The sequence below is a fragment of the Solea senegalensis genome, linkage group LG2, assembly GCF_019176455.1.
Source record: "Solea senegalensis isolate Sse05_10M linkage group LG2, IFAPA_SoseM_1, whole genome shotgun sequence".
NCBI classification, from domain to species: Eukaryota; Metazoa; Chordata; class Actinopteri; order Pleuronectiformes; family Soleidae; genus Solea; species Solea senegalensis.
The window spans coordinates 34,490,100-34,512,886 of record NC_058022.1 but is presented as its reverse complement, the minus strand read 5'-3'; the positions used below and the strand labels follow the sequence as shown (position 1 = coordinate 34,512,886).

Sequence of the window (22,787 nt, the reverse complement as noted above, 5' to 3'; positions counted from 1 at the left end):
AGCTAAACTGCCTGAACGAGGTGGTTGAAGATCTGGACATAGAGTGCCCACTGCTGGTACGTCTTCTCCACCTACACCTGACTGCCCCTCCCACTCCTCTGGTCCATCATCGCTGGGGCAACCACCTCCACCCTTCACCTGCTGGTGGATGTCTGCTGTCGCTACGGCGACCACGGCGTTGCCAGAAAGGTCTGTGTGTGTGTGTGTCTGTGTATGTGTGTCACTGTGTATGTGTGAGTGTTTGTCTGTGTGTCACTGTGTGTGTGTGTGTGTGTGTTGTTGTTTTTTGGAGGCAATTACAAAACAACAGCAGAGCAGTGTAACAAAATGTTCTCACATTGTTACTCCTCCCACATTCCCACCCCATTCAAGGAGAACAAAACTCTGTCCAATAATGAACATCCAATAGTAGCATATCAATACAACATACAACAAATACACGCGGAAAGAAAAGGAAAAAATGAAGAATGAAATCAATCAATCAATAAATAAAAATGAATAAATAATAATATACATTTTAAAAGTCGTCACAATCAGGCAGAGATGTCAAACATTCAATATGTTTTAAAAGAGGTCTCCAGGTCCTCTCAAATGAACTTCCATTCAGGGAAAACCTAAGCCTTTCAAGTCTGATGGACAGTAGCAGCTCTTTCACCATCTACTGTGAGATGGAGGACGAGGGTGTTTCCAGGTGAGGAGTATAAGACACCTGGGTTAGGGGGCCGAACAAGGCCAGCAGAGGCTCAGGAGTAATAATAGTGATGTAATGTAATGTAATGTACGGTCAGCTGGAGATTGTTTGCACCTATTACAAGAGGCACTCACATTGGGGTAAATCCGAGATAACCTCAAATTAGTGTAGTGAACTTTGTGCTCAACTTTACACTGTCTTGCACTAATCGAGGAGGAGTGAACCAATTGCAAAACCTTTTGCCAATAATCAATAATAATCCTCAGGCAGTGTGAATCCAAGTTCTTGTTCCCAGGAAGCACTGGGACCAGACACTGGACTGTCAATAGCAGAAGTGATAAGGCTGTAAATACTAGAAGTTAACCCCCTACGTTCAGGATGAAGAGATAATAAGGAGTCCACTAGCGTTTCCGGGGGACGACTAGGGAGTGCCGGGTTCTGGTTCCGAATAAAACGGGATAGGTGGGAATTCGGTTAGTCAAATTTCTTTGAGAGCTCAGAAAAGGACATAAAAGTGTCTTGGTCATAAAGGTCCTTAAATTTACTTTGTTTAACCCTTTGTTGAACCAAGTCCGAAAAGTTAAATCCGTACATGAGGGCAAAAACAGGTGATTGTTTATAATGGGGGAGAGGTCCGAGGCCCGATGAAGGCCCAAACTCTAACAGAGTTCATTACCAACGGGTTTGAGGTCAAGTTGGAGGCAGTCAGAGGGAGTGAAGAGAGATTTTAGAGCATGAAAGTTCCATATCTACTCATGCTGGGCGCATCACATGATCTGTTGTTAAACCAGTATAAAAGTTTATTAATATTACAGGACCAGTAATAGTGTAAGAAGTTGGGCAGTGCCAAGCCACCAAGAGCCTTGGGGAGCTGTAGCACTGATCTTCTGATGCGAGGATGCTTTTTGCCCCAAAGGAAGGAACTTATTAATTGATCAAGTGATCTAAAAAAAAAGCCTTCTTAATAAGGATAGGGATATGTGAAAAGAGGTATAGAAACTTGGGCAAAATAACCATTTTAACCAAATTAACTCGGGATAATGGGAGACTAGACCATCTGTCAAAGTCCAGTTTACACCTCTCAAAAGGTTTCGAGAAAAGCTGATTGATCGCATTAGTAATAAGCACCCCCAGATATTTAAATCCATCCATAGCTTACTTAAAGGGGAAAAAAGGTCGGGGTATACTTTTAGCCAGAGGGTTCGGGGGAAACGTTCGCTCTTATGGAGATTAAGTTTATAACCTGAATAGGATCCAAAGTTATCAAAAATACTGAGAACCACAGGGACAGAGGCAGCCGGATTGGACATATACAAAAGGAGATCGTCGGCATAAAGTGATCATTTGTGAATCTTCCCAGCTCGGGTGACGCCCTCAAACACACCCTCCTGACGCAGCCAGATAGCTAGAGGTTCAATAGCTAAAGCAAATAAGAGGGGGAAAGGGGGCAGCCCTGTCTGGTTCCTCGATAAAGGGGAAATGGGGCAGATTGGAGTCGGTTTGTGTGGACTGAAGCAACTGGGCCGGCATAAAGAAACTTAATCCAAGATATAAAATCAGAATCAAAACCAAATTTCTGCAAAACAAAAAAAAGAAATCTCCACTCCACCCTGTCGAAGGCCTTCTCAGCATCTAGTGAGACGATCGCCTCAGGAGTGTCCGAACCAGGGGAGCTAATGATATTTAAAAGCCTCCTCGTGTTATGAAACGAGTGCCTTCCAAGCATGAACCCTGTTTGATCAATTGATATAGTACTTACTTATACTTATACTTATACTTATACTTATACTTACACTTACACTTACACTTATTGATATGAGACCTGTTGAAGGCGTTGGGCCACGATTTTTGACAGGATTTTAAGGTCAACATTCAAGAGGCAAATGGGCCTGTAGCTTCTGCAAAGAAGAGGGTCTTTATCACCCTTCAGCAGGAGAGAAAGGGGTGTGTGTGTGTGTGTGTGTGTGTGTGTGTGTTTAAACAAAGGAAAACAATATCTTCTGTGTTTAAAGGGACAGTTCACTCTGTTCCTGAGTCTAATTGATTCACAGTCACATGAAACATGGTGTGTGTGTGTGTGTGTGTGACAGTGTGTGTGTGTGTGTGTGTGTGAGACAGTGTGTGTGTGTGTGTGTATAAAAAGTGAAACTCCTCAAATAAACTTCATGTGTTGCTCTTAAACATCCAATAATAAGCAGTATTCACCTTTCATTTGATGAGATTATTTCAGAATTCTGTCACTGATGAAAGGCTGTGTTATCTTCACTGAACCTTTGTGTTCTGTGACCTTTGACCTCCACACACGAGTCTACCTTGAATAATCCGTTCATAATCAGGATTGCTGCGGGGTCAAAGGTGAGACACTGAGGTCACACACACATCCCTTACCTTGGATTTTACTGATGTACAACTGAAACGTCCGACTCGCTTCGATTCACCTGAACGCACCGGCCCGGTTCGGCTCCGGGACCGTCGGTGTGTGTGCGGCAGCAGGAGGGGGAGGGGCCGGTCCCGTTGGTTTCAGGTCTGCTGTGGACACGCCTCCTCTCAGAGGCTCGGCCCCTGACCCGCGACGCCTCAATAAAGAAGTGGATCAATCAAAGACTTTAGAGTCCTGCAGAGACGACGCAGCAGCAGCGACATGAACGGGTCTACCGCCGATACCAAGATCCGGTCCGGGTCGGACTCTGACGAGCTGGTTTTTTTCGTTAACGGCAAAAAGGTAAGAAATGCGCGCAGTTTTTTCTTAATATGGACAAAAATAAAAGAGGTTTCGTCCGTGATTTAAAGTTACAACACTTTGTTGCATCATTCATTATAAACGCGTGTTTGATTTTAATCACTGAGTTCATGTCTTCATGATTTCATGTGTTTATGAGTTCATGATTTCATGAGTTCATGTCTCCTGTTAGTAAAGAGGTTTTTATTCAACTATAAAAAATATTGATTTGTGTGTGTCTCAGTGTGTCTGTGAGTGTGTGTGTGTGTGTGTCTCAGTGTGTGTCTGTGAGTGTGTGTCTCAGTGTGTGTGTGTGGGTCTCAGTGTGTGTCTCAGTGAGTGTGAGTGTGTGTGTGTCTCAGTGTGAGTGTGTGTGTCAGTGTGGTGTGTGTCTCAGTGAGTGTGTGTGTGTGTCAGTGTGAGTGTCTCAGTGTGGTGTGTGTGAGTGTGTCTCAGTGTGTGTGTGTGTGAGTGTGTGTGTAGTGTCTGTGAGTGTGTGTGTGTCTCAGTGTGAGTGTGTCTCAGTGTGAGTGTGTCTCAGTGTGAGTGTGTCTCTCAGTGTGTCAGTGTGAGTGTGTCTCAGTGAGTGTGTCTCAGTGAGTGTGTCTCAGTGTGAGTGTGTAGTGTGAGTGTGTCTCAGTGTGTGTCAGTGTGAGTGTGTCTCAGTGAGTGAGTGTGTCTCAGTGAGTGTGTCTCAGTGTGTCTCAGTGTGAGTGTGTCTCAGTGTGTGTCAGTGTGAGTGTGTCTCAGTGAGTGTGTGAGTGTGTCTCAGTGAGTGTGTCTCAGTGTGTCAGTGTGTGTGTGTGAGTGTGTCTCAGTGAGTGTGTCTCAGTGTGTCAGTGTGTGTGTGTGAGTTCACTTTCTCATAATCAACATTTCTGTTTTTGTGCAGATTGTGGAAAAAAACGTGGAACCAGAGACGACTTTACTGACGTATCTGAGGAGGAAGTGTACGACACACACACACACTCACACACTGACATAATGTCCACTTGTTGTTTTTATTCGAGTGTGTCTTTAGTGTCTTCATCAGTGTCCTCTGACTCTAATGACACGTTTCCACTGACTCTACCTGAACCTAAAGCCAAACTTTAAGCTAAAGCTAAAACTAAACCTAAAGCTAAACTTTAAGCTAAACCTAAAACTAAAGCTAAAGCTAAATCTGAAGCTAAAACTAAACCTAAACCTAAACCTAAAACTAAAGCTAAAGCTAAAACTAAAGCTAAAACTAAACCTAAACCTAAAACTAAAGCTAAACCTAAACCTAAACCTAAAGCTAAACTGTGGAGAGCAGTGTCGGGGACAGATGAGACAAAGTCCAGAGAAAGTTTGATAAAAGACTCCTGTCATAAAAAAGTCAAAGGTAGGTCACAGGTTGTCATGGTAACCACCAGGGACAACTGGGACCACAGATGAACCTGATCCAGATCCTGGAATCTCACAGGATCCCTTTAAGATTCAGTAACGACCCCAGGATGTCCCTGGTGATCATTTATAGACACAAACAGGAGACTTTATGAAGACGTCCACAGAGAGACACTTTGTGTATTTATGTGAACATGATTGTACATTAACTGTGTGAACAGGTCAATGTCTCCATGAGTCCACACTGAACTGGTTCTCTTTATGTGTGTGTGTGTGTGTGTCTCAGTGGGTTTAACAGGAACTAAACTTGGTTGTGCTGAAGGAGGATGTGGAGCCTGCACCGTCATGTTGTCCAGATACCAGACTCAGACTGGACACCTGCTGTATCCTCATTGTGTCCTCACTGTGTCCTCGCTGTGTCCTCAGTTGTCAAGTGTCCTCATGAGGACAGTCATATGAGTAAATGTCTTTAACGTTGTGCAGACATTGTTCAGTTAACGCCTGTCTCACCCCGCTGGGATCCTTACACCTGGTCGCCGTGACGACCGTGGAGGGCATCGGCAGCGTGGCTCGCAGACTTCACCCTGTGCAGGTAAAGTAATCTGATTACTCAGTAATCTGGTTACATGCATGGATGATTGATTGATTGATTGATTGATTGATTGATTGATTGGTGATGTCTGATCAGGAGAGGATCTCCAGAGCTCATGGCTCTCAGTGCGGCTTCTGTACTCCGGGCATCGTCATGTCCATGTACGCGCTGCTGAGAAACAAGGCCACGCCCACAATGGCCGATGTAGAAGAGGCGTTTCAAGGTGAACATTTTTTCATTTGTTGCCGTGACGATGAAACAAAAAAGTTGACGATGCTGATGTTTTGTTCAGGAAACCTGTGTCGGTGCACGGGATACAGAGCGATCATAGAGGGATACAAGACTTTCACTGAGGTCAGGGGTCACACACACACACACACACACACACACACACACACACACTGACCTCTGTCCTCTCACTTTCAGGAAGGCGGCTGCTGTGGTGGAAGTGGGCGGGGAAATGGCTGCTGTATGACCAATGACAAGCAGGGAGACACTGACGTGAGTGTGTGTGTGTCTGACTTCTGTGTGTGTGTGTGTATCTGTCTGTCTGTGTGTGTATGTGTCTATCTGTCTGACTTCTGTGAGGGTGTCTGTCTGACTTCTGTGTGTCTGTCTGTCTGACTTCTGTGTGTGTGTGTCTGTCTGACTTCTCTGTATGTGTGTGTGTGTGTGTCTGTCTCTGTATGTGTGTCTGTCTGACTTCTGTGTGTGTATGTGTCTGTCTGTCTGACTTCTGTGTGTGTGTGTATGTATCTGTCTGTGTGTGTGTGTCTGTCTGTCTGACTTCTGTGTGTGTGTGTCTGTCTGTGTGTCTGACTTCTGTGTGTGTGTCTGTGTGTGTATGTATCTGTCTGTGTGTGTGTGTCTGTCTGTCTGTCTGACTTCTGTGTGTGTGTGTGTGTCTGTCTGATTTCTATGTGTGTGTGTCTGTCTGACTTCTGTGTATGTGTCTGTCTGTGTCTGTCTGACCCTGTGTGTCCCTCTGACTTCTGTGTGTGTGTGTCTGTGTCTGACTTCAGTATGTGTCTGTGTGTGTGTGTCTGTCTGTGTGTGTGTCTGTCTGACTTCTGTGTGTGTCTGTCTGTCTGTCTGTGTGTGTGTGTGTCTGTCTGACTTCTGTGTGTGTGTCTGTCTGTGTGTGTGTGTCTGACTTCTGTGTGTGTGTGTGTGTCTGTCTGTCTGTGTGTGTGTGTGTGTGTCTTCTGTGTGTCTGTGTTTGTGTGTGTCTGACTTCTGTCTGTGTGTGTGTGTCTGTGTGTCTCTGTGTGTGTGTGTGTGTGTGTGTGTGTGTGTGTGTGTGTGTGTGTGTGTGTGTGTGACTTCTGTGTGTGTGTGTGTGTGTGTGTCTGTCTCTGTGTGTGTGTGTGTATGTGACTTCTGTCTATGTGTGTGTGTGTCTTCTGTGTGTGTGTGTGTTCTGTCTGTGTGTGTGTGTGTGTGTGTGTGTGTGTGTGTGACTTCTGTCTATGTGTGTGTGTGTCTTACTTCTGTGTGTGTGACTGTGTGTGTGTGTGTGTGACTTCTGTCTATGTGTGTGTGTGTGTGTCTTACTTCTGTGTGTGTGTGTGTCTGACTTCTGTCTGTGTGAACAGGAAGTCACGTCTCTGTTTGATGCAGCAGACTTTGCTCCTGTGGATCCCACACAGGAAGTGATTTTCCCTCCTGAACTCATGGTAAACAACAACAACACAAACAACAACAACAACACAAACAAACTTCAGAGAATATAAACCATAATAATACAGGTGGATATTAAACTCACCTGTCTGAATTCCACTGGTCTCTCCTTCCTTCCTTTCTTCCTTCCTTATGTACTTGCATCCTCCTAGTCTCTCACTAAACACCAGAGGGGGGGGTGTCTGTGTTTCCGTGGCAACCAAGTGTTGTGGCTTCAGCCTGACAGTCTGGACGAGTTCCTGCAGCTCAAGTGGAAACATCCACACGCTCGAGTGGTGGTGGGAAACACTGAAGTGGGTGAGTGTGTGTGTCTCACTCACTCATTCACTCATTCACTCACTCATTAACTCACTCATTCATTCACCTATTCATTCATTCACTCACTCATTCACTCACTTATTCATTCATTCGCTCACTCATTCATTCACTCACTTATTCATTCACTCACTCATTCATTCGCTCACTCATTCATTTGACTCATTCACTCACTCACTCATTCATTCACTTACTTACTTACTCATTCATTCACTCACTCATTCATTCACTTATCCATTCATTCGCTCACTCATTCATTCACTCACTTATTCATTCGCTCACTCATTCATTAACTCACTCATTCACTCACTCATTCATTAACTCACTCTTTCACACACTCACTCGCTCATTCATTCATTCATTCACTCACTCACTCAGTCACTCATTCCTTCACAGGTATCGAGGTGAAGTTTAAGAACATGATTTACCCGGTCATCTTGGCTCCGGCCTTCATCCCTGAACTCAACAGTGTGACTCACAGCGAGGATGGTGAGTTCACAACCTTTGACCCTGTGACCCTCTGATGCCACGCCTCTCAGCTGACGTGTTTGCAGGTATTGTGTTTGGTGCGGGGTGCACGCTCAGCCACATGGGGGCGGTGCTAAAGCAGGCAGTGGAGGTGTGTCCTCCTCATCAGAACCAGGTGTTTCTGGCCGTCCTGGAGCAGCTGCGCTGGTTCGCTGGACAACAGATACGCAACGTGGCGGTGAGTCACATGACCTGGGTATGCCGTGTGATCATGGGACTGTGCAGTGATTGTGTTGTTGTTGTGTTGTGTTCAGGCTGTTGGTGGAAACATCATGACAGCGAGTCCCATATCAGACCTGAACCCTGTTTTCATGGCAACAGGCTGCAAACTCACACTGATGGACAAAGGTAAGTCCTTCTCAACAGCTCCCTCTAGTGTCCACTTTTATACAGACGTCCCTGCTCTTGACCTGTGTGTGTGTGTGTGTGTGTGTGTGTCAGACGGCAGTCGCGTGGTTCAGATGGACGACGGGTTCTTCACCGGTTACAGGAGAACTATTGTGCGACCACAGGAGATCCTGGTCTCTATAGAGATCCCATACAGCCAGAAGGTGACAGTAACAGCTGTATGTTGCCTAGCAACAGCTGTCCATCATTTTGTATCTACTGTCTGACCACGTTCACTAACCCATTACCAAAATTAACCCCTGCAAATGACCCAGAACCAGTGGCATCAGTTGCCTAGCAACCACAGTCACAGAAACGACTCGATCACTTTGTTTTTTCCTGCCTCAGACTCAGTTCGTCTCGGCCTTCAAACAGTCGCCTCGCCGCGAGGACGACATCAGCGTCGTTACCGCGGCGATGAGTGTCACCTTCACTCCGGGAACCAATGTCGTCCAGGACTTGAGACTGAGCTACGGCGGCATGGCAGCGACCACGGTGCTGGCCAAGAGGACGATGAACAGACTGCTGGGAAGGTAACACACACACACACACACACACACACATCTGGTCACTTTCCTGGGGGTAATGCTAAACTAGCTATGTTTACACCTGAACTCTCTGATGTCATGCAGACATTGGGAGGAGGAGCTTCTGCAGGAGGCCTGCTCCTCATTGGCTGAGGAGATGACCCTTGACCCCTCAGTGCCTGGTGGCATGGTAACGTACCGGCAAACTCTGACCCTCAGTCTCTTCTACAAGTTCTACTTGATGGTTCTGCAGAAGCTCAGACGGCAGGTGAGACGCGTCAATTTGAGGTCTAATCTGGATCTGGATTAACGACGCCCTTCCATGTTTGTGACAGGAGTTTTGTTTTTCCCTGTCAGGGTGTGAACGTGGACGAGGTTCCCTCAGACTGTCTGAGCGCCACTCAGATTTACCACCCACAGACGCCCTCTAGTGTTCAGATCTACCAGGTACATCATCTCTGAACACTCTGAACACACTCTGACACTTGTACATGTAAACGTCACATGTTCACTGTAATTATGACATTTACCCTACAGGCGTTGCCAGAGGGGCAGAGCAAGAACGACGTGGTGGGTCGTCCCATAATGCACCTGGCCGCCATGAAGCAGGCGACAGGTGAGGCGGTTTACTGCGATGACCTGCCGCTGTACGAGAACGAGCTCTACCTGTCGCTCATCACCAGCAGCAAAGCTCACGCTAACATCACGTAAGATCGCAACTCTGTAGTTAAAACACTCCGCCATTCACCTGTGCGAGTCTCACCTGTGCGAGTCTCACCTGTGCGAGTCTCACCTGCAGGAGTCTCACCTGTATCCGTGTTTGCCGTAGGTCCATCGATTCCTCGGCGGTGCAGAGTTTTCCTGGCGTCGTCAGTTGCGTGTTTGCCGCTGACGTTCCGGGGTCAAACATCACTGGAGTGATCGAGTCTGATGAGACTGTCCTCGCCGACCGCCAGGTGTGTTCCCATTGTCTTTATCCAGCAACCAGATGACACTGTCAGGTTCAGGTGATTGACTCCGCCCCTGCCCTCCCCCTCCAGGTGACGTGTGTGGGTCACATCATCGGCGCCGTGGTAGCCGACACACAGCTTCACGCACAAAGAGCTGCCAAGGCCGTCAAGATCCAGTATGAAGAGCTGGAACCCATCGTTACCATCCAGGAGGCCATTGCTGCCAAGTCCTTCTATCAGCCAACCAGAACCATCCAGAAGGGAGACCTGGAGGCGGGGTTTAAACAGGCAGATCACATCCTGGAGGGTAGGACAGTCCGTCTGAGACACTCCCTCCTGATCAATCACAGCTGATCACATGTTGACGCCTGATTGTTTGGTCGATTGTCAGGTGAGATTCACATTGGAGGTCAAGAACATTTCTACCTGGAGACAAACGTGACTCTGGCCGTTCCCCGAGGAGAAGATGGCGAGATGGAGCTTTTTGTCTCCACGCAGTCTGCCACCAAAACACAGGTAACGCTACCAAAATGCTACAGTCATGCTAAGGAAATGCTCTGCTAAGGCTCTGCTAATGCTATGGTAATGCTATGATGGCGCTAGGGTTACAAAGCTGTGTGAAAATGAAACGTTTGTGTCTTCTGTCCATCAGACTCTGGTGGCGAAGGCGCTGGGCGTCCCGGCTAACAGGGTGGTGGTGCGGGTCAAGAGGATGGGTGGAGGCTTTGGCGGGAAGGAGAGCCGAACCACTGTATTGTCCTCCGTGGTTGCCGTGGCAGCAAATAAGTACGCCCGTTAATCACTTCTGTGTTTTACGCAAAGAACAAACCAACTACATTTTCAGAGTAATATTTTCTGTGTTGTCAGGCTCAAGAGGCCAGTGAGGTGCATGCTGGACAGGGACGAGGACATGCTCATCACCGGAGGAAGACACCCATTCTACGGGAAATACAAGGTCGGGCGACGCTCCCTCCTGGAGAAGGTTTCTGTCGAACCTTCTCGAGTGTATGTCTTAATTGTCCTCTCATGTGTCTCCAGGTTGGGTTCCTGAACAGTGGTAAGGTCGTGGCTCTGGATGTGTCGTACTACAGTAACGTAGGAAACTCCATGGATCTCTCTCTGTCGGTGAGCATAACTTTTTAAGATTTCCCGATCACACTGTACGCCGATGAAATGCTGACGTTGATATTTGTCCTTTGAGATCATGGACCGCGCCCTGTTCCACATGGAGAACTCGTACAGTGTGGTGAACATTCGCGGCCAAGGCTTCCTCTGCCGCACCAACCTGCCGTCCAACACTGCATTCAGAGGCTTTGGAGGACCACAGGGCATGATGGTCGCTGAGAGCTGGATGACCGACGTGGCTCTGACTCTGGGGAAACCGGCTGAGGAGGTTTGTGGATAATCGATAAGCAAACAATCAGACATGACAAACCAGCTCAACTTGACTTTCAAAATGGATATTTTTCTGAAGGTGCGTCGGTTGAACCTGTACGAGGAAGGTGAGTCAACACCGTACAACCAGATTGTGGATAACGTAACTCTGGACCGCTGCTGGGATGAGTGTCTGTCCCGGTCTGGATACCACCGACGCAGAGCTGCTGTAGAGCTCTACAACAGGTAACAGCACGAGGATTGCACTTTTGAAACCCAGTCAGGTCCTGAAGGTTCTTGAAATTCAGCAACAGTTACAAACTGCTTTGTCTCCTCGTCTTCTATCAGACAGAACCGATGGACAAAACGAGGTCTTGCCATCATCCCCACCAAGTTCGGTATCAGTTTCACTGCTGTTTTTCTCAACCAGGTCAGATCAGACAAAACTAAATCATACTTGAAAGGTTTCTATGACTTCAGGGTTTTCACTTTTGTAAGTCGCTTTGGATAAAAGCGTCTGCTAAATGACATGTAATGTAATGTAATGTTTAATTAATCCAGATTCTGTTGTGGTATGTCTATGTCTCCAGGCTGGAGCTCTGATTCACATCTACACAGACGGTTCAGTACTGTTGACTCATGGTGGGACAGAGATGGGACAAGGCCTCCACACCAAGATGGTCCAGGTGCGAAAGCTGATCTATTTATTTTTTTTGCCAATTCAGTTCCCATTTTCAAATGTGCACTCATTGTGGTTGTGGGTCCAGGTTGCGAGCAGAGTTCTGGGTATCCCTTTTTCAAAAATCCACATCTCAGAAACCAGCACAAACACCGTTCCCAACACCAGCCCCACCGCTGCCTCTGCCTCCTCTGACCTCAACGGCGCTGCTGTGAAGAATGCCTGCGAGGTCCTGCTGAAGCGGCTGAAGCCATACAAGACCAAGAACCCCAAAGGATCATGGGAGGAGTGGGTGAGCAGCAGGACCAAGAATCTTTGAATTGTTGTCTCGGAAACAAATGACGTAAAGATTGTTTCTGTGGCAGGTGAAAGCTGCATACCTCGACCGCGTCAACCTGAGTGCAAACGGATTTTACAGGTGAGTACAGTCTGTGAGAAGCTGCTGCGGTTCCTTTGCTTCAGTTCTTTTAGTTTGGACTCTGTTTGTTCTCAGGACTCCAGATCTTGGTTATGACTTTAAGTCAAACTCAGGCCGAGCGTTTCACTACTTCACTTACGGAGTGGCGTGTTCAGAGGTGGAGATCGACTGTCTGACCGGCGCTCACAAGGTCTGCACCAACTACTGCTGCTGACTGATCTCATTCAGTGTTAGGTCCACCACTGTTTACACTTCCTGTTTGTTTATGATACAGAACCTGAGCAGCACCATCGTGATGGACGTTGGTCACAGTCTCAACCCGGCGATAGACATCGGACAGGTGAGTCAATGCATCAGTAATGCGTGAGTTAACGGTCACCGCTCAGTTGGTTCAGTTCATCCTCATGTCTGTGCAGGTGGAGGGGGCGTTCATGCAGGGTCTGGGTCTCTTCACCCTGGAGGAGCTTCATTACTCACCTCGTGGTGTCCTCCTTACTCGAGGTCCGGGTTCTTATAAGATCCCGGCCTTTGGGGACATTCCCACTGAAATGACCGTCTCGCTGCTTCGTGACGCACCAAACCACAAGGCCATCTTTGCCTCCAAGGTCAGACCTCGGACGCTCGGACCACTTTACGTTCACTTTTCTGAAGAAACAACCATCTAATATTGTGTTTTCCAGGCGGTGGGCGAACCGCCACTCTTCCTAGCTTCATCGGTTTTCTACGCCATCAAAGACGCCATCATGGCTGCCCGGGCGGAGTCAGGTATGAGCGGTCCGTTCAGGCTGGACAGCCCCGCCTCTGCCGAGAGGATCCGCAACACCTGCAGCGACCACTTCACCAAACTGGTATGAGAAACCCTTCAGGTTCCGTGCACTGGACTAAAATCAAGCTGAATACGAACATCACTGTAATCTGTAACTCACACGGCCACCAGGGGGCGGTGTAGATTTGTCGGCCATCTTTTTTTCAGTCTTGGAAAACAGGTTTCTAAAGACAAGGTTTCTCTGTTGTGTGTTGCAGTGTCCGCCGCCTGCAGAACCCGGTTCCTTCACACCCTGGTCTGTGCAGGTCTAAGACGCTCGCCCAGTGAGAGCTAGCACTGATGCTAATCGTCAGGACACAGATGATCACTTCCTGTTAGCGTACTTCCACGATTACATCGCAATGACATTTTGCGAGTTGCAAGTTTTTGGTCGTATTTGACGTCGTACACTGTAAAAAATGACGTGTCAAAAACAAAGTGGTTGAAAAAACTTTTCTAAATGAACTGAAGTGATGTCGTCGTTTTTATACATTATTATTGTGGCAAAAGTTTATCCAAACATTTTGTTTTTACACTGAAATAAAAGATTTGAACTGAGATCAGTTTCCTGTTGTTGATGAAGATGAAGATGAAGATGAAGAGTTCACAGTCGCGTCCTCGTGCTGCTTCACTTCACACAGACCTGAGACTCTTCACGGTCTGGTGTCAGAGCAGCTCTGTCTCCATGACGACCACCTTACTGTCCCCTCAGAGGACAAGGCTGACGGTCTGGACCAGAGGAGAGACCACGAGAGACAGACGCACAACTGCTGGACTCTGTTTGTGGACCTGGACTGTAGTTTTGGACGTGGACCTGGACTGTGGATCATGGCTCACAGACGTATGGAGACCAAACCCGTGATGCTGTGTGTGAAGACTCTGCTCCTGTTTTACTCGTTTGTTTTCTGGGTGAGAAACTGAAGCCGATTTAAATGTAAACTTTATTTAAATGTAACAACAGAACTTTATTATTTATTTATTTTAGTTTGTTTTGTTTTTTTAAATCCTTATATTATTTTTCTGTTTTTTTTCTTCTTGTCGACACTTTGGTGTCTCACTCACACACATACACACACACACACACACACACAGTGAGCTGTGATGGCTGACTGTGGCTCCTCCCCCTCAGGTGACAGGTGTGGTGCTGCTGGCTGCAGGTCTGTGGTGGAGGTTCATGTTGTCTCCGTACATGCTGCTGCTCTCTAGCGCCCCCTCTAACGCGCCGTACGTGCTGACGGGCACCGGTGCTGCTGTGGTGCTGTTCGGCCTGTTTGGCTGCTTTGCCACCTGCAGGGGGCGCTCCTGGATGCTCAGGCTGGTGTGTGAAGCTTTTTTTATCTCCTTTAATACGTAATGATGACCTCTGACCTCTGACCTCTGACCTCAGTACGCCGTGGCTCTGTGTCTCGTCTTCATGATGGAACTCATCGCTGGAATCTCAGGATTCATCTTTCGTCACGAGGTTTGTACGACAACACGCACGACACACACACACACACACACACACACACACGCTACTAATGTGTGTGTCTGTGTGTGTCTCTGTGTGTGTGTGTGTGTGTGTGTGTGTGTGTGTCTCTGTGTGTGTGTGTGTGTGTGTGTGTTCTGTGTGTGTGTGTGTGTGTGTGTGTGTCTCTGTGTGTGTGTGTGTGTCTCTGTGTGTGTGTGTGTGTGTGTGTCTCTGTGTGTGTGTGTGTGTGTGTGTGTCTGTGTGTGTGTGTGTGTGTGTGTCTCTGTGTGTGTGTGTGTGTGTGTCTCTGTGTGTGTGTGTGTGTCTCTGTATGTGTGTGTGTGTCTGTGTGTGTGTGTCTCTGTGTGTGTGTGTGTGTGTGTGTGTGTGTCTCTGTGTGTGTGTGTGTGTGTGTGTGTGTGTCTCTGTGTGTGTCTGTGTGTGTGTGTGTGTGTGTCTGTGTGTGTGTGTGTGTGTGTGTGTGTGTGTGTGTGTGTGTGTGTCTCTGTGTGTGTGTCTCTGTGTGTGTGTGTGTGTGTCTCTGTGTGTGTGTGTGTGTGTGTGTGTCTGTGTGTGTGTGTCTCTGTGTGTGTGTGTGTGTGTGTGTGTGTGTGTGTGTGTGTGTGTGTGTCTGTGTGTGTGTGTGTGTCTCTGTGTGTGTGTGTGTGTGTGTCTCTGTGTGTGTGTGTGTGTGTGTGTGTGTGTGTGTAGATCAAAGCCACCTTCCTCAGCACATACTCAGCAGCAGTGATGAACTATGATGGACGAGATGACGTCAGTCTGTCTGTGGACGGACTTCAGCGCAGAGTCAGTGTCTCTCTCTCGTTACTGTGTATGCCGACGATCACATGATTGATCACATGACTCATCACTGTGTGTGTGTGTGTGTGTGTGTGTGTGTAGCTGCACTGCTGTGGTGTGTATAACTACACGTCCTGGGTGGACAGTGTGTATTTCCACGCTGCAGGGATTCCACCGAGCTGCTGCGTGTCCTTGTCTGACTGCAGAGGACAAGACCTGAGGGACATCAGTGTGTGTGCGCACAAGGTCTACACACAGGTACACACACACACAAAGATGATCACATGAGGGTGAAAGTTGTGATTCTCAGACAAAGTTCACTGAAACTGAATAAATGAATGGATGAATGTTGTGTTCAGGGCTGTTATGAGCTGGTGACGTCCTTCATGGAGAGTAACCTGGGAATCATCGCTGGAGTCACCTTTGGCGTCGCATTCTCTCAGGTGAGAGTCATGTGACTCGTGTGCGTTACCTGTGATCACATGACCATGTGTGACGTGTGAGTGACGTGTGTGTGGTATGTCACAGGGTGTGGGCGTGTCCCTGACGTGTGTGTTGTGTGTCACAGGTTGTGGGCGTGTCCCTAGCGTGCTGTCTCTCTCGTCTCGTCACCGCCCACACGTATGAAATGGTGTAAAAGGTAAAAATCTTCGTCTTCTTGTTGTTTTTTTGTCTTTTCATCGTCATCACTTTTTTTTTTCACTCCTGCAGAAACCTGACGTCTTCACCAGGGGGCGCTAATCCAGACCACTTCCTGTGGATTCTAATGTTTATTGTTGTTATTTCCTGTTGTTTTTAATGTGTTACCATGGCAACAGCAGCAGTAACTGAGCTGAGAATAAAACAGTCAGACGAAGGCGTGGTTTTATTTTAAATCAAACTTTATTTATAAAACACAAACATACAATAAAACCTCATACAATGTTACCAAAGACGTCACAGACCCTTGGCTGTGTGGAGGTTTGGCCCCGCCCCCTCCGGTAGTCGCTGAGGACACAAACGTCATCGTCTCCCGGCGAGAGCGTTTCGTGTTTAACGGCGGGGAAACGAAGCTGCACAGCGGACACGAGGTGAGTTCACCGCTGCCTCCGAGAACCGTGAGGGACCGCGGGGAAAACCGTGAGGGACCGGGTTGAGACTCCGGGTTTTAGCCGCACACCCGCTGCTGCGAGCGGCATAAATCCTCCACGGCTGCTTCCACAATCGGACACCGTAAGTGAACTCGTTTGTTTATGTAAATAAAATCTGTTGTTTGTGTTTAAGCTTGTTTATCCACAAAAACAAATTAACAAAGCTCGTGTATGTTGATTTATTAATTTCAAACAAACAAGCTCGGTTTTATGCAGGTTTAACGCGTTCTGTCCGATAATGGAACGATGTCGGCAGACGAAGTAACGGAAACTCACGCCTCATTAGCATTTAGCTGTGTGTGTGTGTGTGTTAGAGTTAGAGTGAGAGAGAGAGAGCGTTAGCACTGTGTCGCTAACAGCTAACTGTGCTTATGTTCCAGCTCTGTGGTCAAACAGTTGGTGCGGGGACTCTGTGGTCCTCGGTGTGGACACACCTGGTGAGTCATTTGCTCCAGAATGGGATCTGGTTAAGACCCTTTCCCAGGATCATAATCCTCTAAAGAGGATTAGTGCTGTGTTGTTAACAGAATCAGTCACGCTAACAGCTAACTGTGCTCTTGTTCCAGATCTGTGGTCTCAGCAGGGACACTGTTGTCCTCAGCGTGGACACACCTGGTGAGTTGTCTGCCTCAGACACTGGGATCAGGACCCGGTTAAGACCTTGTCCCAGCGTCATAATCCTCCTAAATTTGAGCCAAGGTTAGCTTAGCTCAGCCGAGATGCAGATCCTGGACTCGTACGAGCAAAAGAACTCGCTCCTCAACACCATGAACCGCTTCATCGGCGCCGTCAACAACATGGACCAGACGGTGATGGTTCCCAGTCTGCTGCGCGACGTCCCGCTGGACCACCGCGTCGACGTCAGTGCAGTGAGGACCGCTAGCGCCGCCGCAGCGCACTTGGACCAGGACATGTACAGTTCGTATGTTCTGCTGAAGTCCATCCGCAATGACATAGAGTGGGGCGTGGTGCCGGGTGAGGGGCGGGGCAAGGACAGTGTGGGCGTGGCGGGGGCCACGGAGGACGAAGACCTGGAGAAGCAGTTTCACGTCCACTTGCAGGGACTCCACAGGGTTCTGTCCAAACTGACGCGGAAGGCTAACACGCTAACGACGCGCTACAAGGAGGAGATCGGCTGTGGGAACTGACTATGTCACCATGGTTACACAAGGTCAAAGGTCAAAAATAAGAAAACTGTTAAGTGAAAGTTTATTATTTTGGAAACGTTAAACCAAAGAGAAACAGCACGTTTCCATGGAAACAGTTGATTTTCTGTCCCCACTTCCTGCTCAGGTCTATGCAATCAAGTCTTTCCAAAATAAAAGCCCCTGAATTTGAAATGTTTCTGGTTGAAAATGATAAATAATTGTGTGTCCGCGTGTGTGTGCTTCCCTCCGGTGGTGACTGTGTGTCACTACAGGAGTTAAACACTGTACAAAATGACAAACACAAATGAATAAAAACAAAGCTGTAATAAAAACCACCCTAACATGTAGATGTTTAAACCCTGCCCCCTCTGTCTCGTCCGTCTTTCTCTACGTCATCTGAAGGAGGTGGGGCCTGTTTTTGTCTCTGCTACAGTGGACACAGTGACACCGAGGAACCCGACCACCACACTGCAAACCCCGGGATCAGCGGCTCAGTGAAGGTGGTTCTGAACGTGTGCAGGTGGACGAGCTCGTCGGGAGACACTTGGTAAAAGGACAGCGTCCCCTGTGGACAGTCCACGTACACCGCCACCCTGTGCGAGACACGGGACGAGGCGATGGCCGTGTGAGTGTTGTTGTGGTAGGCGTAGTAGTGACCCTCAGAGCACCGCAGGCTCCATGACCGCTCGTTCCAGCCAAACTCGCAGTCGTCGCTGTCCCCTCGGCGCTTCACCCCCCTGTAACTCACGGACACGTAGACCTTTCCTCGCCACTCCACCTCCCAGTAACACCGGCCAATCAGAGCGTCTCTGCACATCAGCTGAGGCCAGTGGTCGAACCTGTCCGGGTGATCCGGGTACGGCTGCTCCTCCTCCACACGCGACGCCATTCTGTCGCCATCTGACAGTTTGATCTTTGGGTAAACCGTGTTCCTGTCCAGCGAGATCGCACGGGAATCTGACACAGACAGAGATGGAGTTATCCATTGGTCATGTGACCACTGATAGACAGTGACATCATCACTGATCAGAGAAGATACTTACACTTCCTGAGACCTGGAGTCAACCAGCGGACACCACCAGGCTCCAAGCTGAGGAGGGCAGGGGGTGGAGTCAGTACAGCAACATGACACACATTAGTCCAAACTGAGTCAGTACCTGACTACTACTTGAATTTAATTTGATATCTATCTATCCATCCGACTCCAGTACCTGAGAGTGTCCAGTCTCCAGCGTGGGTCTTTTTGTGCGGCAGACAGCAGCTCCTCTCCTACGTCACCTACATGGTTGTAGCTCAGGTCCAGTTCTTTCAGGTGAGCGGGGTTGGAGGTCAAAGCCGAGTGCAGAGAGACACATCCGTCCGCAGTGAGGAGACAACCTGACAGTCTACAGACACACATCAAACACCATCAGTCTGTTACTCAGCCTGGACATGAACTCTTGACTGGACTGCAGTGAAACCTGACATGTCCTGACCTGAGAGTCTTGAGTTTACAGTGAGGACTCTTCAGTCCGTCACAGAGCAGCTTCAGGCCAAAGTCCTGCAGGTCATTGTTGCTTAGGTCCAGGTCTCTGAGACTAGAGGGCTGGGAGCTGAGGACCGAGGACAGAGCTTCACAGCTTCTCTCTGAGAGGTTACAGCCACTCAACCTGATGAGAAGACATATCATGTTATTGTTGTAGCTGCTGAAGACACTGGTGTCTTGATGTTGAGATCATGGACGTACAGAACTGTCTTGGAGGTTTTGGTGACAGGAAGCAGCCTCAGCAGCGCCTCCTCTGAAGCAGAGTACTTCCTGAGGTCAAAGACATCCATGTCTTTTTCTAACGAAAGTAAGATGAAGACCAGGGCTGAGAGCTGAGCTGGAGACACTCGGTCGGTGGACAGACGTCCTGATGTCAGGTAATGTTGGATCTCCTCCACCAGAGAACAATCATTGAGTTCATTCAGACAGTGAAACAGGTTGATGCTTCTCTCTGCGGACTGGTTCTTACTGATCTTATCTTTTATGTACTCGACTGTCTCCATGTTGGTCCATGAGCTACTTTCTGTTTGTGTCAGCAGGCCACGCAGGAGCTTCTGATTGATCTCCAATGAAAGACCCAGAAGGAAGCGGAGGAACAGGTCCAGGTGTCCATTTGGACTCAGTAAGGCCTTGTCCACAGCACTCTGGTGCAGATGTCTTAGTCTGGGTTTGTCTTTAAAGAGTGTGGACCTCCAGGAACTTGATGTTCCTTCTGACACCAGGTTCACTCCCGAGGTGATGAAGGTCAGATGAACATGAAGAGCAGCCAGAAACTCCTGAACACTCAGATGGACAAAGCAGAAGACTTTGTCCTGGTACAGGCCTCGCTCCTCTTTAAAGATTGAAGTGAAGACTCCTGAGTAAACTGAAGCTGCTGTGATATCGATGCCACACTCTGTCAAGTCTGATTCATAGAAGATCAGGTTTCCTTTCTGCAGCTGCTCAAAAGCCAGTTTCCCCAGAGACTCGATCATCTTCCTGTTCTCTGGACTCCAGTGTGGATCTGTCTCAGCTCCTCCATCATATTTGACCTTCTTCACTTTGGACTGAACCACCAGGAAGTGGATGTACATCTCAGTCAGGGTCTTGGGCAGTTCTCCACCATCTCTGGTTTTCAGCATGTTCTCAAGAACTGTTGCAGTGATCCAGCAGAAGACTGGGATGTGGCACATGATGTGGAGGCTCCGTGATGTCTGGATGTGGGAGATGATCCTGCTGGCCTGCTCCTCATCGCTGAACCTCTTCCTGAAGTAGTCCTCCTTCTGTGGGTCCGTGAACCCTCTGACCTCTGTCACCATGTCCACACAGTCAGGAGGGATCTGATTGGCTGCTGCAGGTCGTGTGGTTATCCAGAGGCGAGCAGAGGGAAGCAGTTTCCCCCTGATGAGGTTTGTCAGCAGCACGTCCACTGAGGTGGACACTGTGACGTCAGTCAGCATCTCAGTGTTGTGGAAGTCCAGAGGAAGTCGACACTCGTCCAGACCGTCAAAGATGAAGACCACCTTAAAGTCTTCAAACCTGCAGATTCCTGCTTCTTTGGTTTCAGTGAAGAAGTGATGGATGAGTTCCACCAAACTGAACTTCTTGTCTTTCAGCACATTCAGCTCTCTGAAGGTGAAGGGGAACGTGAAGTGTACGTCCTGGTTGCTTTTGTCTTCAGCCCAGTCCAGAGTGAACTTCTGTGTTAACACTGTTTTCCCGATGCCAGCCACGCCCTTTGTCATCACTCTTCTGATTGGTCCGCCTCTTTCAGGCGACCCTTTAAAGATGTCTTCTAGTCTGACGGTGCTTTCTGCTCGCTCTCGTTTCCTGGTGGACATTTCGATCTGTCTGACCTCGTGTTCTTCGTTGACCTCTCCGGCCACGCCCTCTGTGATGTAGAGTTCAGTGTAGATCTGATTCAGAAGGGTGGGGCTTCCTGCTTTAGCCACGCCTTCAAATACACACTGGTACGTTCTCTTCAGTTTGGACTTTAGAGTCGGCTGGCACATGGCAGGAGATTCTGCAAGAACAAACAAAAACATCAGCCTCTTACACACACATGCTCCGCCTCCTTCCATCCCTGAGCCACTAAGGACAAAGCAACAATAAAACATTGGACATAAATGGTCGTACTGCTCTGCAGACGCTCAGCTAGCTCCTCCTCCTTCATCCATCTTAGGAAGTTCAGTACGATTTTGAGAAATCCGTCTCTGCTGCTCCTCTGCGGCTCCTCCTCCTCCTGCTCCTCCTCCTGCTCCTCCTCCTGACTCCCTGAGCATTCTGAGTAATCTGGACTCAGAACCTTCTGGATGTTCTTCAGCTCCCTCATCACAAACGTGGAGAGGTTCTGCTGCAGCAGCTGCGACAGGAGAACAGCAGCTGAAGAGTCAGCGCCCCCCTGCTGGACGTTACTGTTACTGTTACTCACCGTAAACACAGCGCTCAGGTGTGTGTGGCGCTGCCGCTCCACTCTGAGGAACAATCAAACAATCACCGTGAGTTTGACCAGACTCCGCCCCCTCGCCTGAATCTCATCACGTGTCTGAAATCAAGGTTTCACCTGAGTCCAGAACCACGGACACCATCTTTAAAACCCGCATGTTCTGACATGGACTGGTGGCTCGTCAAAGAAACACAGCTGGGTTCTGGTTCTGATTCTGGTCTGGGGGACTTGGGTCTCTGCATACATCTGGTAAGATGACAAAGGTTTTGTTTTAAATAAATGAACGTGATTAAAGCCCATAATACTAATAACAACAATGACAATAGTCACAATAATGACAACAACAATAATAACAATAGTCACAATAATAATAACAACATAACAATAGTCACAATAATAACAACAATCACAATAATAATAATAATAATAACAATAACAGTAGTCACAATAATAATAACAATAACAACCATAAGAATAATCACAATAATACCAACAATAACAACATAACAATAGTCACAATAATAACAACAATCACAATAATAATAATAACAATAACAGTAGTCACAATAATAATAACAATAACAACCATAAGAATAATCACAATAATAACAATAGTAACAATAATACCAACAATAACAATAATAACAATAGTAACAATAATAACAACAAAAACATACCTTTTATGTGTAAAATTAATTAAATCAGCCATCGAGTGATCACTGCTCAGGGAGACACAGCTGAGTCCAGGTCCAGGTCCTGGTCCTGGTCCTGGTTCAGGTCCAGGTTCCTCACACTGACTCATGACTCAGCTGGAAACACCAAACACTAACATTCCAGTATATTTATTCAATAACAGTATCATTGTGGGGATTAGGTGAATTGGACATTGACCATAGGAGTGAGTGTGAGAGTGAATGGTTGTTTGTCTCTATGTGTGTGTGTGTGTGTGTGGCCCTGCGATGGACTGGTGAACTGTCCAGGGTGTGACCCCGCCTATCGCCCGATGTAGCTGAGATTGGCACAGCACCCCCCGCGACCCTCTGGTGGAGGATAAAGCGGTTAGATGATGACTGACTGACTGTTATTATAATAATTATTATTACTGTTGTTGTACGGCTACTGTCCACCAGATGGCGCCAGGGTCACAGGGAACGATCTCTACAAACGAACCTGACACTAACGAGATATAAGTTTGACAACATTCAATAAATCAATAAATCAATAAATCTACGAATCTATGAATAAAACAAACAGTGAAAGATCATTGTGTCAGTGTGA

General features: G+C 47.8%; 4 protein-coding genes across 4 annotated transcripts; 3 read left to right on the top strand and 1 right to left on the bottom strand.

The window, feature by feature from the left end:
- The first annotated feature begins 3,041 nt into the window (after window positions 1-3,041).
- On the top strand, window positions 3,042-13,532 carry xdh (xanthine dehydrogenase). Its single transcript, XM_044019877.1, has 34 exons — window positions 3,042-3,413; window positions 4,303-4,360; window positions 5,062-5,158; window positions 5,259-5,367; window positions 5,464-5,590; window positions 5,660-5,721; window positions 5,794-5,868; window positions 6,963-7,043; window positions 7,200-7,344; window positions 7,759-7,851; window positions 7,917-8,068; window positions 8,145-8,238; window positions 8,332-8,441; window positions 8,626-8,810; window positions 8,910-9,072; window positions 9,162-9,251; window positions 9,342-9,511; window positions 9,634-9,760; window positions 9,845-10,061; window positions 10,146-10,270; window positions 10,407-10,540; window positions 10,622-10,709; window positions 10,793-10,879; window positions 10,956-11,147; window positions 11,229-11,374; window positions 11,477-11,558; window positions 11,719-11,814; window positions 11,896-12,099; window positions 12,173-12,225; window positions 12,301-12,415; window positions 12,500-12,565; window positions 12,642-12,830; window positions 12,906-13,073; window positions 13,249-13,532. Exons 1-34 carry the CDS (start codon window positions 3,333-3,335, stop codon window positions 13,300-13,302), a joined length of 4,035 nt encoding a protein of 1,344 aa, XP_043875812.1. The 5' UTR covers window positions 3,042-3,332; the 3' UTR covers window positions 13,303-13,532.
- Window positions 13,533-13,591: 59 nt separating this feature from the next.
- Window positions 13,592-16,137, top strand: LOC122765564 (tetraspanin-7-like). Its single transcript, XM_044019891.1, has 8 exons — window positions 13,592-13,939; window positions 14,160-14,348; window positions 14,418-14,492; window positions 15,192-15,287; window positions 15,384-15,539; window positions 15,641-15,724; window positions 15,850-15,921; window positions 15,993-16,137. The coding sequence occupies exons 1-7, from the start codon at window positions 13,859-13,861 to the stop codon at window positions 15,916-15,918; spliced, it is 750 nt and encodes a 249-aa protein (XP_043875826.1). The 5' UTR covers window positions 13,592-13,858; the 3' UTR covers window positions 15,919-15,921; window positions 15,993-16,137.
- Window positions 16,138-16,187: 50 nt separating this feature from the next.
- LOC122765567 (mid1-interacting protein 1-B-like) lies at window positions 16,188-17,751 on the top strand. Its single transcript, XM_044019897.1, has 3 exons — window positions 16,188-16,493; window positions 16,792-16,848; window positions 16,978-17,751. Exon 3 carries the CDS (start codon window positions 17,131-17,133, stop codon window positions 17,557-17,559), a length of 429 nt encoding a protein of 142 aa, XP_043875832.1. The 5' UTR covers window positions 16,188-16,493; window positions 16,792-16,848; window positions 16,978-17,130; the 3' UTR covers window positions 17,560-17,751.
- On the bottom strand, window positions 17,604-22,424 carry LOC122765559 (NLR family CARD domain-containing protein 3-like). The gene is made up of 8 exons (XM_044019879.1): window positions 22,187-22,424; window positions 21,627-21,755; window positions 21,200-21,537; window positions 19,286-21,086; window positions 19,035-19,208; window positions 18,771-18,944; window positions 18,603-18,649; window positions 17,604-18,516 (listed from the first exon to the last, which is right to left on the bottom strand). The coding sequence occupies exons 1-8, from the start codon at window positions 22,309-22,311 to the stop codon at window positions 17,987-17,989; spliced, it is 3,318 nt and encodes a 1,105-aa protein (XP_043875814.1). The 5' UTR covers window positions 22,312-22,424; the 3' UTR covers window positions 17,604-17,986.
- Between the last annotated feature and the right edge of the window lie 363 nt (window positions 22,425-22,787).